Source organism: Hyaena hyaena, unplaced genomic scaffold, assembly GCF_003009895.1.
Source record: "Hyaena hyaena isolate Hyena2069 unplaced genomic scaffold, ASM300989v1 scaffold_620, whole genome shotgun sequence".
Taxonomy (NCBI): Eukaryota; Metazoa; Chordata; class Mammalia; order Carnivora; family Hyaenidae; genus Hyaena; species Hyaena hyaena.
Genome location: NW_024081254.1, coordinates 154,045 through 166,264, shown reverse-complemented (window position 1 = coordinate 166,264; position 12,220 = coordinate 154,045). Strand labels below are relative to the sequence as shown.

The 12,220-nt window shown below is 43.0% G+C and overlaps 1 protein-coding gene across 10 annotated transcripts in view; it reads left to right on the top strand.

The window, feature by feature from the left end:
* The window catches only part of NRG1 (neuregulin 1), a 220,061-nt gene extending 211,115 nt beyond the window's left edge, over positions 1 to 8,946 (top strand). For 7 of the 10 annotated variants that reach the window (XM_039257503.1, XM_039257500.1, XM_039257501.1 and 4 more), the window contains 5 exons: positions 7 to 109; positions 1,870 to 1,996; positions 4,377 to 4,507; positions 5,325 to 5,531; positions 8,228 to 8,946. In XM_039257503.1, the coding sequence (XP_039113434.1) occupies positions 7 to 109; positions 1,870 to 1,996; positions 4,377 to 4,507; positions 5,325 to 5,531; positions 8,228 to 8,879 (1,220 nt within the window). In that variant the 3' untranslated portion in view covers positions 8,880 to 8,946. Of the gene's footprint in view, positions 1 to 6; positions 110 to 1,869; positions 1,997 to 4,376; positions 4,508 to 5,324; positions 5,532 to 7,697; positions 7,840 to 8,227 lie in introns of all 10 variants that reach the window. The other 3 variants (XM_039257506.1, XM_039257505.1, XM_039257504.1) reach the window with 1 other exon arrangement.
* The last annotated feature ends 3,274 nt before the right edge of the window (positions 8,947 to 12,220 follow it).

Sequence of the window (12,220 nt, the reverse complement as noted above, 5' to 3'; positions counted from 1 at the left end):
TTCCAGAAGCCGAGGAGCTCTACCAGAAGAGAGTGCTGACCATCACCGGCATCTGCATCGCCCTGCTTGTGGTCGGCATCATGTGTGTGGTGGCATACTGCAAAACCAAGTAAAACTTCCTCCTCCATGCCTCTCTCTCCTTCGCACAGAGACGGCTCAGCCGGCGGGGCTTTGCACAAAGCAGATTCAACAGCCTAGTCTTGAAAAGCGGGGTGGGGATGCAGGGGGACATGGCTTCTCATTTTTTTCCCTCTGAATAATCTATTTGGAGGACCCTTTATAATCACATAACTAGAAAGCTTTGCCTATTCGTGTGAAAGTGTTTGGAAGATTTCTGGTCATTGACCACGGCTGTGACCAAGAAAAGGGGTGGAGGGCAGGCCTGTGTGGCTCATGCACATGCGTGTGGATGGGGGTGTGCCTACCACATCCTGAGAGGACAGCGTTAGGTGACCAAGGTGCACCTGTCCTATCCTGCCGTGGACGTGTTCCGATCCGCACTCAGACTTAGGAGATAAAGGAAATACTCGGCGATGTTGGGAATGCAGGTTTCTTAAAGCATTATTGTGATTGTCCTTCTGTTCCATCTAATGTGCTTGCCCATTCAAATGCTCTCCAAGTATGAGATGTACAAAAGGAATCTCATGGAAGGACAATCAAGCAAATCTTGCTTTGAAGGAATAAGAGAAAACATTAAAGCAGATGTATGTTCACTGTGTCTGGCCCTTTAAGCTGGATGCCTGTGAACAAACACAATTACCGTGTGGCCTGGATTCCCTACACTTTTCTCTCTTATGTAGAATATCCTCTTCAAGTGGGAAATAATGTTAACAGTTTTGTTTTGTTTTCGCGTTCCATCACATAAACTCTCTTACCAAAACTACTCATGGGGATATTATCATGGCCTGAATGTTGCATTGAGGAACAAAGACAATATGCTTTTATACCATAAAATTATGGGCATGGATGGCATTTTCTTAATACCCTGGGGTTTTGTTTAAACTTTTTTAGCATTTATTTATTTTTGAGAGAGAGAGACAAAGCACAGGTAGGGGATGGGCAGAGAGAAGGAGACACAGAATCCGAAGCAGGCTCCAGGCTCTGAGCTGTTAGCACAGAGCCCGACGTGGGGCTCGAACTCATGAACTGTGAGATCATGACCTGAGCTGAAGTCGGATGCCTACCCGACTAAGCCACCGAGGCACCCCAGTACCCCAAGATTTAATGTGTTGCCAGAATTGAGTAATAGAGATAAGCCTTAATAGAATCTACCTTATTCTTACTAGACTCAGCCTCAATATTTCAAATACTCGTTGCCCAGTTATACAAAAAAAAAGTGTTTCTGGAGTGAGATCATGTTAAACTGTGCTAAATCTACTGGCAAAATATGTACCTATCTGTGCTCACATACAATGCTATACATGTACCCACACTGTGTATGAAGTACAGATTCAAAATTAACTGCATTTCCATAAGAGACCCACAGGCAAAATTATAAATGAAATTGCAATCAGCCTCATCAATTGTAGAGCACACATTGTTACCTAAGACAGATGACCATGTGTAAGACTTGGGCAAAAATGGATTGATGATGAAAGTTGGTGTTTGAGCCAAATATCAACTTGATGTATCTTCTCATTTTCTTTTTCCTTATCCCTCAGCAGTCCAGTTAAATTTCTATAACCCAACTTCTTAAATCTATTCACTAGGAATGTGGGATTCCACATCTGTCCATAGGCAGATTCTGATATGGAGTGGGACACCCTCTCCTCTCACCACCACTAATCTACCTGAGTTACATGTTGGTAGAATAAAAAATTGTGCCAAATAATAAGAAAAAGAAACAAATGCTCCCCTTTTCATATGCAGGAAACAACGGAAAAAGCTTCATGATCGGCTTCGGCAGAGTCTTCGGTCTGAACGAAACAACATGGTGAACATAGCGAATGGGCCTCACCACCCCAACCCACCCCCCGAGAACGTCCAGCTGGTGAATGTATGTTGACTCTGGCCAGTGGAAAAGCTGAACATCTCTCCTCTGTTCAGGCACCTTGAAGTTTATTTTCTAAAGCTCTTAGGCTCTTAGCTACTGCCATTAATCACCATGACTTCCAGGAATCCTGGGTTTCTCCAGGAGGAAAGAATGGGAACATTTTTTAAAGTGGATTTGGTTCCTGTAACATCAGCACATTTCCTCTTATAAAGTGTTCATTAAGAGGTTGGGATAATAAGATTGGGTTTGTTCTGCAGGGAGACCAGGACTGGAAGAAAGAAAAGAAAAACACACACAAAAATAATAAAATTAATGACACGAGATTCAGGAGGAAATACTTTGTATTATTTTTTTTATGATTTGGAAATGAAGGCTATTCCAGTCTATAACTGATTAGTACTAATAACTGAGCTAAGGGCCTTAGAGTGATTTCTAGTACAGGCGTTTCCCAGCGCCTGATGATTTACTGATTCTGATTTACCAAGGGAACAGTGAGGGTGCGGAAGGGCCAAGTGACTTTCCAAACCCACTTCTCAGTGGCAAAACTGAAAGAACGATGCTTCCTTATTCCCTGAGTCTTTCTATAGGATATCAAACCCCCCAGATGAAATAGATCCTTAATCACTCAAACATTCCGTTTAAAATTTACCACGCACTAGGCTTTTAGATATGAAGAGATCATACATTCGGAAGAGTCTTTAGATACAATCTTTCTAGCCTCCCAGAGCTAGACTCTGCTTTCCTGCCTTTTGGAGTATTGGTTTTCCTATTGCACCATAATTTTTTCCTGTTTTCTTCATTTCCCTCTGATGCTTGGCTTTTGTAGGCAGAGCTTGAAGACTACATTCAGTACCATTTTCTACCCGAGGAAAATGTGTCTTTTGTGTGGAGTAAATCTATCCTAGACCCCAGTTCAGTCTTGGTGGTTACCTTCAGCAAGACTTGTAGCAAAGGCCTTCCAGGGACAGAGGAAAGTGCTGATGTATTAGTATATTTTGCTGCCTTCCTCCCCCTACCAGTGTTCATTAGAACGTTCTGCATAGTTGATAAATGCATTCACTACATCCAGACACACCTCCAATCTGTCACAATGTCTGTTATAAGATATAGGAGAGCAGAATGGCTGCTTGCATTCCAATTGTGTCTCAGGCTGTGTTGCTTTGGGCTTTAATCTGTCTCGACCCTATTTCTTCATGAAGACAACAGGCCTAAAAATAATACCTACTTCAGAAAGCTCTGTGAACATTAAATAAGACAATCCATATAAAACACTTAGCCTGGGGACATTCAGCGAGTGTTCAATAATTGTTAAGTATTATTTTCATTAGATTCACTAAGGTTACATTGCCTTTCAAGGACCAAGAGTGAAATGGTACAAGGCTAGGAAGAGCCCATTATTGATGACATCACCATCTTTGCCTTAAAACAAGCTAACCTTCCATCCCAGAAAGAGCCACATGGAATAATAGTCTTTCCACTAAAAGACCCAACTAGAGTTTCAAATGTAATTTAAGTTGTATATTTGGGGAGTTTCCTTAAATACATCATGTTCTTTTAGATCCCACAGCCTATTGCTTATAAAGTGCCCACTGCAACTGAGGGTATTCCTTTACATGCCTTTTTCTGTTTTACTCAATTTGGTGTAAAACTAATACTTAACACACGACTTCAAAATGTGCTCCTTTCACTGATTGAAGTGAATATCAAATCTACTTGGGTAATAGCAAGGGTGATTTGATGATGAAAATAAAGTGGAATCTACTAACCCTGGTTACGCCCCCCTACACATTATGTGCTTCGTCAAGATGTGTGACCTCAACAACTTCTGTATATCCTTCCGACCTCTCAGTGGCCGTGTTAGTCTTACCACCGACAAGAAGTCAAAAATTTCAGTGATATCATTAGAGCAACATGGGCGCTGGGAAATTGAAAAGGAAAGGTAGATCCCAAATGGAGAGATGTCAAAAAAATCCCTCCACTGACTTGAAATTTGAAACAAAACAAACCATCTCTATGCTTTTGTTTCACTCAACTATCTGTTAACCTTCTTTCTGTTAGACTGTGACAAAAATGAATATCGGGCAGAGATTTGTATTGAATTCCAGTCACATTTTCAGTTGGAAATTAGGTAGAAGGAAAAGGTCTGTTTCTGATAATATGCAGTTAAAACTATAGAATCTTCTCTGTGTGCACATCCAAAGGATAATTTATTAATTTCATTTCTTGAATTTAAAGGCCATGTAGCCAGGGTACGATTTGCCATCAGATGGTGAATACTGTACATATTACGAAGCATATGTGCTTAGAATAGATTTTGTGTGTGATGCTGATGTTGCTGTTTGGTTAATATGAATCTTCAAGTTGTGTCTCTTTGTTTATCCAGCAATACGTCTCTAAAAATGTCATCTCTAGTGAGCATATTGTTGAGAGAGAAGCGGAGACATCTTTTTCCACCAGTCACTATACCTCAACAGCTCACCACTCCACCACTGTCACTCAGACTCCTAGTCACAGGTATGAGAAGGAAAAATAAAATTACACGGCATTCCTCCAGGAGTAAATTTGTATACATTGTCTTTTTCTCTCACTGCCTAAGAAAGGAACAGGAGATACTCACTTATGAGGCGGGGACATATAGTAAAATGTATAGTTTGGGACAAAAACAGACTTGGACATCAACTGGCTCTGCCATTTCATTGCTGATTAAATTTGAGCCTCAAGTTTTTCATGACTGGAAATGAAAATAATACCTACTCACAGGATTTTGGGTCCCCATTTTAGAGATTGTCTTTACTCATGCACGACCACTCCCTGAATTGCTACAGTGGAAAAAGTCTGTCTTCGGTGCTATATAATACTTAGAAGTTGATTTCTTCCGATGATTGGGCTGCCCTTGGAAATGCACATGCAAATTGGTTCCATAGCTGAACTTGAAATCCTCCGATGTCTTGGTGACCCATGTGAGTGCATGCCACCAAGAGCAGCACTGGACTGCCAAATGCAGCTCCACAGGCCAGCTATTTCCTTAACTTAAGCCACAAAAGAATAGAGAGATTGTACAAATACTCAGTACCTAGTGCCATTTGGTAAATATGTATCAAATGGGTGAACATATACATAGGCTATGTCCTTACAAAGCCATTCTAAATCCTTTCTAGAGCAAGTTATGTTTCTGATAATTCTGTTCTGAGACAAGTCATGTTGTAGCGAACTGCTGTTACACCAATGATTAGAAATAGTTACCAGATCACTTCCTTTCGTTTCCATTTTGGCATGTAATTAAGAAATATATAAGTGTTGTATCTCTTCGCCTCTCACATTTCCCCTCTAGCTGGAGCAATGGGCACACTGAAAGCATCATTTCGGAAAGCCACTCTGTAATCATGATGTCATCAGTAGAAAACAGTAGGCACAGCAGCCCCACTGGGGGCCCGAGAGGACGACTTAATGGCGTGGGAGGCCCTCGCGAGTGTAACAGCTTCCTCAGGCATGCCAGAGAAACCCCTGACTCCTACCGAGACTCTCCTCATAGTGAAAGGTAAAACCGAAGGGCAAAGCTGTTGCAGAGGAGAAAGAACCGCAGTAGGGGAATCCCCAGGAGCACCTGCGGTCTCACCTAAGGAAATCTACTCTAATGGGAATAAAGGGCAGCAGTTGCCTGTTCTAGGAGGTTCCTAGCTGATGAAGTCATATTTTTTTTTTTAACTCATTTCTTCCGAGCTTCTCGCATCATCCCAGTGGCTGACAGGCACCAGACTCTGGGAATGGTTTGATGCGGAAGGTGCAGCAAACTTGGAGTTCCTAGCTCTGACCTTAGGCTCAGACCCGCTTGGGATCTCAGTTTTCTCAGCTGTAACTTTAGAGAGATGGCACCGATGATTGATAAGGACCTTTCCTAGAATTCTAATTTGCCAGTTACCCAAACTCTGGTGGAGCTGGTCTCGTGTTCTCGCGTGCTCTTTCTTACCTCCCAGCCTCAGTTAAATCAAATCAAGGGCTGTGTCATTGCCGACTGTCATGGGGGAACGAAGCTTGTGTCCTACCATATAGTATCCCTTTTACAAAATTCGAAGAAGGGATGAATAAATAAATCTTTTGTATGCAGCGTCTGGCAGTCTTCACAGCTGGTTTCCAAAGCCAATATTGCTTTTGATATGGTCCTTTCCAAAACGTTTTGGCTATCTTCTGGGGATATTGGATTGGGTTGGCGGGAGTTACAGACAAGTTAAAATAAAAAACAGAGGAAAGTAAACTGAGGGATGCTTAATAGGAATACTGAACTCATAGGTTCTCTTTATTCATTTTCACTTAAACTGGGAGAGAGGTATAGCCAACCAGCATTTGCAGCATATCAGAAAGCTATTACTTGTGTATTTTCAAACCCAAAATGGTGTCATTGTTTGTTTATATATCACCGTCTCAGTGTAATCTTTGACCACTTGCTGTAAGGTTTACGTGATGTTAAATCCATACTTATTTGGGAGTTACATGGGTGGAGATAATTCTGATAGAATCTTTCCACTTATGGACTGACTGGGAAGTCCTTATACCAAAGGATGCCTAGTTCTGGGCCAGCAGGTCATTTAGAGCTTGCTGATCCGCCTCCAAGGGTTTTTACCCCAAAGTGGTGTTTCAGAACTTTCTGGAATTAGAGGCTGCTCTGTCATTCATCTGTGAAAAAGTAGGCGTGGTCCAAAAGCGGTTGAAAACATTAGTCTTAAATTCATGCAACTGTATCTTTACGTATTAAGAAACTCTACCTGTCTCAATTCATTCTTTTTTGAGACCTGAAAAAGAGTGTAGGGATAAATTCTTTCTTCATCACTACATGTGATACTTCTTTTTAAAGGCTGACATTTCCCTGCTGTGGTAGGCCTCCATGCATACCACAGGTTTTATCTAGGACTGCAGAATATACCAGGGCCTACAGATCATGGAGAGAAAAGATCCATCGCCTTTAGGCGTTGGCTGAGTTTGGATTAGCATTTCCCAGAGAGCTTGATTTAAGTATCCCCCAAACAAAAGCTGAAGCTTCGAGCCCCACGTACTTCAATCTCTAGACACCTTCCCATCCTAGACAGAGCCAGACCCCACATCCATATGACTCTGAATCATGGCTGAAAAGCAGGAAAGTTAATAGGCTTCCCGTTCCTGTTAGCTAGAGTTCAGATAATGGTGTCCTGTGTCATCACAGGTTAATGTCAAATTAGAGTCTGTGAATGCCAGTGTGAAGAAAAGAGTCCCTTGGTGCTATGCATCAGCAACATTTTTATCGAAGTGGAGAAATGTGACTGTGAATAAGCCACATCTTCCTCAGTGCTCAGTCAGGTCCTCTTGTTCTGCATGATATAGTTTAAAAAAAGAATGCACTCAGTGTCTTCACGATGAGATTTCCTGAGCACCATTGGACATAATAGGACATGAGGTACCATGGCACAGCCACCCCTTGAGCAGTCACAAAATATAAGCCGCAGATTGAGGCAGCTGTGGGTTTTTGATGAGAGGTACACTGGAGATTGGACATGGTTAGGGAGCCCACACAAGGTTCTCTCAGGCTTATTTCTGAATGTCTTGGTCACTGAGATGGCTTGTTGCAAACTGGATGGGAAGAAGTTGCATTTCATGGAAAAACTAAAAGCACACAAATGTGTTACACTGTTATCAGGAATAAATCTAAGTTACTATGCTCTTTTTTTTTCATAAGACATAACCTTATAGCTGAGCTAAGGAGAAACAAGGCACACAGATCCAAATGCATGCAGATCCAGCTATCAGCAACTCATCTTAGATCTTCTTCCATTCCCCATTTGGGCTTCATTCTCTAAGACCCCTTGGCCTTTAGGAAGGTATAGTATTTAAGTAATACTTCTTTCCCTTCCAAATCCCTGCGCCTTGGTCCTTGTAAACTGAAAGGTTTCCAGGACCTAGTGCCCTCTGGCCTTGACTCACAGGCGTTTGTTTAAAATCATGACGAGACTGAAAAATCCCCAAAACTTCCATGAGTTAGGCCACTTAGCCAATCCTTGCATGCACTCCTGTGAGGAAACTCTTGGCTACATAATGTTAGACTCCAAGTGTGCCGAGTGTCCTTCGCGTTAAAAATCCAGATGTATAAAACGAACGGAACTTCTTTGTTTTCTGATTCTATAATATCATGAATTCTGTCCCCTTCCCCTCCCTGCTGTATGCCTCTTATTCTGCACCACTCACGCGGGGTATTCTGTGCTCACACAGGTACGTGTCAGCAATGACGACCCCGGCTCGTATGTCACCTGTAGATTTCCACACGCCAAGCTCCCCCAAATCACCCCCTTCGGAAATGTCTCCACCTGTGTCCGGCACGACGGTGTCCATGCCCTCCATGGCAGTCAGCCCCTTCGTGGAAGAAGAGAGACCTCTGCTTCTCGTGACACCACCGAGGCTGCGGGAGAAGTATGACCGCCAACCCCAGCAGTTCACCTCCTACCACCATAACCCCGCGCATGAGAGCAACAGCCTGCCCCCTAGCCCCTTGAGGATAGTGGAGGACGAGGAGTATGAAACCACCCAGGAGTACGAGCCAGCCCAAGAGCCTGTTAAGAAACTCACCAGTAGCCGGCGGCCCAAAAGAACCAAGCCCAATGGCCACATTGCCAACAGGTTGGAAATGGACAGCAACGCAAGTGCGGAGGGCACTCACTCAGAGAGTGAGACAGAAGATGAGAGAGTAGGGGAAGATACACCCTTCCTGGGCATTCAGAACCCCCTGGCCGCCAGCCTTGAGGCAGCACCTGCCTTCCGCCTGGCGGACAGCAGGACTAACCCAGCAGGCCGCTTCTCTCCGCAGGAAGAATTGCAGGCCAGGCTGACTAGTGTAATCGCTAACCAAGACCCTATCGCTGTATAAAACCTAAATAAACACATAGATTCACCTGTAAAACTTTATTTTATATAATAAAGTATTCCACCTTAAATTAAACAATTTATTTTATTTTAGCAGTTCTGCGAATAGAAAACAGGAGAAAAAAACTTTTATAAATTAAATATATGTATGTAAAAATGTGTTATGTGCCATATGTAGCAATTTTTTACAGTATTTCAAAACGAGAAAGATATCAATGGTGCCTTTATGTTCTGTTACGTTGAGAGCAAGTTTTGTACAGTTACTGTGATTGCTTTTCCACAGTATTTCAGCAAGACCTCCCATATATTCGGTTTTCCGCCGGCTTCTTGTGCGTTGCGTTATGATGTTGGCGGGATGTATGATTCGCGAGACTTGCAACTGCCCCTCCGTTTGCTTCTAGTAGCACCCGATCAGTACGACTTGTAATGGCACATCCATCCAAATACTCTTCTCTTTTCTACGAAGTTTTCTTTTGCTTTCTGTGTATGAAATGAGTTGTGTCTACTCTGCCAGCCAAAGGTTCGCTTCACTGGGCTCTGAGATAATAGTAGATCTAACAGCATGCTACTATTAATTACAGCAGGAAACTGCATTAAGTAATGTTAAATATTAGGAAGAAAGTAAACTTGTGATTTTTTAAAAACTATATTCTTAGTCAGAAGACCGCTTGCTCTCACTAAAAAAGAGCTGCCATTTGCTTTATTTTTGGTTTCTTTTTCTTGACGAAGAGCAACGGTTTGGGGGATAGCATAGAAGACGGGCTCCGGCTAGCTAGCAGGGCACATGCATCACCTTATAAGAGGACTCGCCTCACTTTCCGGGGAAATGACCCAGCAGGTCATCTATAGTTGAAGATCAAACCATGGCTGCAAAAGGTGCAAGCGTTCCTGACTAGGGTTTTCCACCGATTTTGGAGCTAGTGATTGGTTGTGTCCTAATCAGCTCAAGAACAGACGAGTCATGGCACCAAAAACCCAGCCTACGCAGCACACTCAGCAGTTGATCTGAAGTACTTCTGCAGTGAAAAGTGCCTGCTGTGTGTGGTGGTGACTGGTCATCATAGGCAATATTTCTGTTGTAGGGCACCTACAAAGAGCCAACGTATAGAAGGCACAGGTGGAGAACAGCTGTGTGACTTGTTTGCAGTTTTAAACAGTTCTGTTGACTGCTCCCTTCTCTTCATGATTTTTCTCTTGTTTTTAAATGTTGCCTTTATTAGGCCATAACTATGCATGAACATTTTTGTCAGGAATGGCCACTGTGCATGTGATTTGTGACTAGCGAGAACCTTCCACAAGTGACGATTCATCAGGAAACGTTGGTAGTGTTGGAAAGATTGCACCTTTCCTTATGCAAGTGACCCCTTCCTGTGTACTGACCTCAATCTGCAGCCCTCATCGTCCATCCACCCCCCTCCCTTTCTTACCTTTTGCTTTACTGTCACAAAAGAGGATGAAGATGGGTCTAAACTTTGCATGTTCTCTGTGATTGTAAGTCCAAGGAAGGCCTAGGGGAGTTACCATTGGAGATGACTGCTGATTCAGGAAAATAAGGGAATTAAGAAAAAATGCACCTCCCCTTTCATGCCCTGTCTGGTATCTGTCAACTCAGGCTAGAGCTCTCCTTAGATTCCCAGTGGCCTTCTGGGATGCATGGGACAAAATGGGAAGCAGGTTGGTGGGGAGGTCAGAGTCCCAGGCACGAAGTCAGCGAGAGCAACAGCTCCTTGCTTGCAGGTGAACTGAATTTGGTTCTTTACCAAATCTCTATGTGAACATTAACAAGAAGACGTGACACGCAAGGAGGTCTTGGGAAAATGTGGGCTGGGCGTGAGTCACGTCTGTAAGCTCCTTACATGTTTCTGCAACCCACAGAGGTGTCTGTGTGCAGGTCCTTGGTGTTCCTCTTAGTATTCGGTATCCTAAACTGTCCTTCCTTATTCACAAGCCCCGTTCTCTGTGCTCAGCAGTACCTTCACCGCTCCTGTCAGGCAGTGCAAGTTGCTCCAATTGCCCAGTTGTGTAGAAACGAGTAAGCTCATGGCAGCGGGGAGGAAGACGGTTGACCCAAAGAGCTTCTCTAACTTATGCTAACATTGCCTTTGAAGGCTTGGTTCTTTCAGAGACTATGTTAATAAAGAAAATCCTACCGTGAATTCAAAGTCTAAAATTTCTGTTTCAAAAATCTTCAGGCATTAGAGTAACCCAAGGGCCCCATGGTGGAGAATTCCAGGAATAAATACAATCTGTTGAGAGCGTTGAACGTTTTCCCCAGTGTGAAAAGAGCTATGAAGTTTTCAGGTCGCAAATACCTATGAACAGTTAGGACAAGAGGAAATTTTATTTCCGACTTGATTCTGGTCACTCACAGAGGTGGCGTGTTAGCGAGGACAGTCTTTCCATCTCTAGGACCAGAGCTCCCCTTGAGCAGAAAGCCCAACCGGTTCCACGGGCCTGCGCGTTGCAACCCCCCAGCTCTGTGTTCACTTCTCTGTAACTAGTTGCTCTCAACCACCCTTGTCCATAAACTCAGACAGTGCAGTGATAATCCAAAGAAGGAGCGTGAACCGATGTTCCCAGCATGTGGCGAGCCATCATGGGTCTTTAGGTGGTGGAGATTGCCCAGAAGGTTGACAGCAAGCTTGTCTCCCTGGGTCTGACATCGTATCCCATGAAGGGTAGCACAGTATATGCAAAACTTCTTTCTCCCACTCCAGATTCCTCCTTTTCAGTCCTACTCTCCCTTCTTGGCTGGTATGACCTTTTAATTTTTCCCCAAGATTGCCTGGATGGCCTCATGCTTTCTACAAAATGGCACTCTGCCTGAGTATATGTGAATGTGTCCCGAACATCGACATACCATATCTTCCTTGTTTTGGTGTCACTGTCTTGATATAAAGGTTGTTTATCCAGGGTAACTTGCTCATAACTATTCCTTTTTTATTTTGGCCTGGGTTAAAAGGTGCATGGCTCACATTGGTGAAAATAAGGAAGGCCTTGTTTTATCTTTTAGCACTGGCTCCATTCCACCAGTCACAGAGATTTCTATCTGCAAGGACCCATGAAACACTGCAGAGAAATGCAGGCAAAGGGAAATGGCCACATATCACAAATTCTATTATATATTCTTTTGTAAATACACATTGTACGTTACTTGGATGTTTTCCTAAGTCATTTACTGTCTTTATGAGTTAATGTCAGTTTTTTTACTCTCAACTTACTGTGTAACATTGTAAATAACATAATGTCCTCTATTATTTATATTTAAGCATCTAACATAGAGTTGTTTTCATATAAGTTTAAGATAAATGTCAAAAATATATGTTTTTTTGTTTTCCTTTGCTT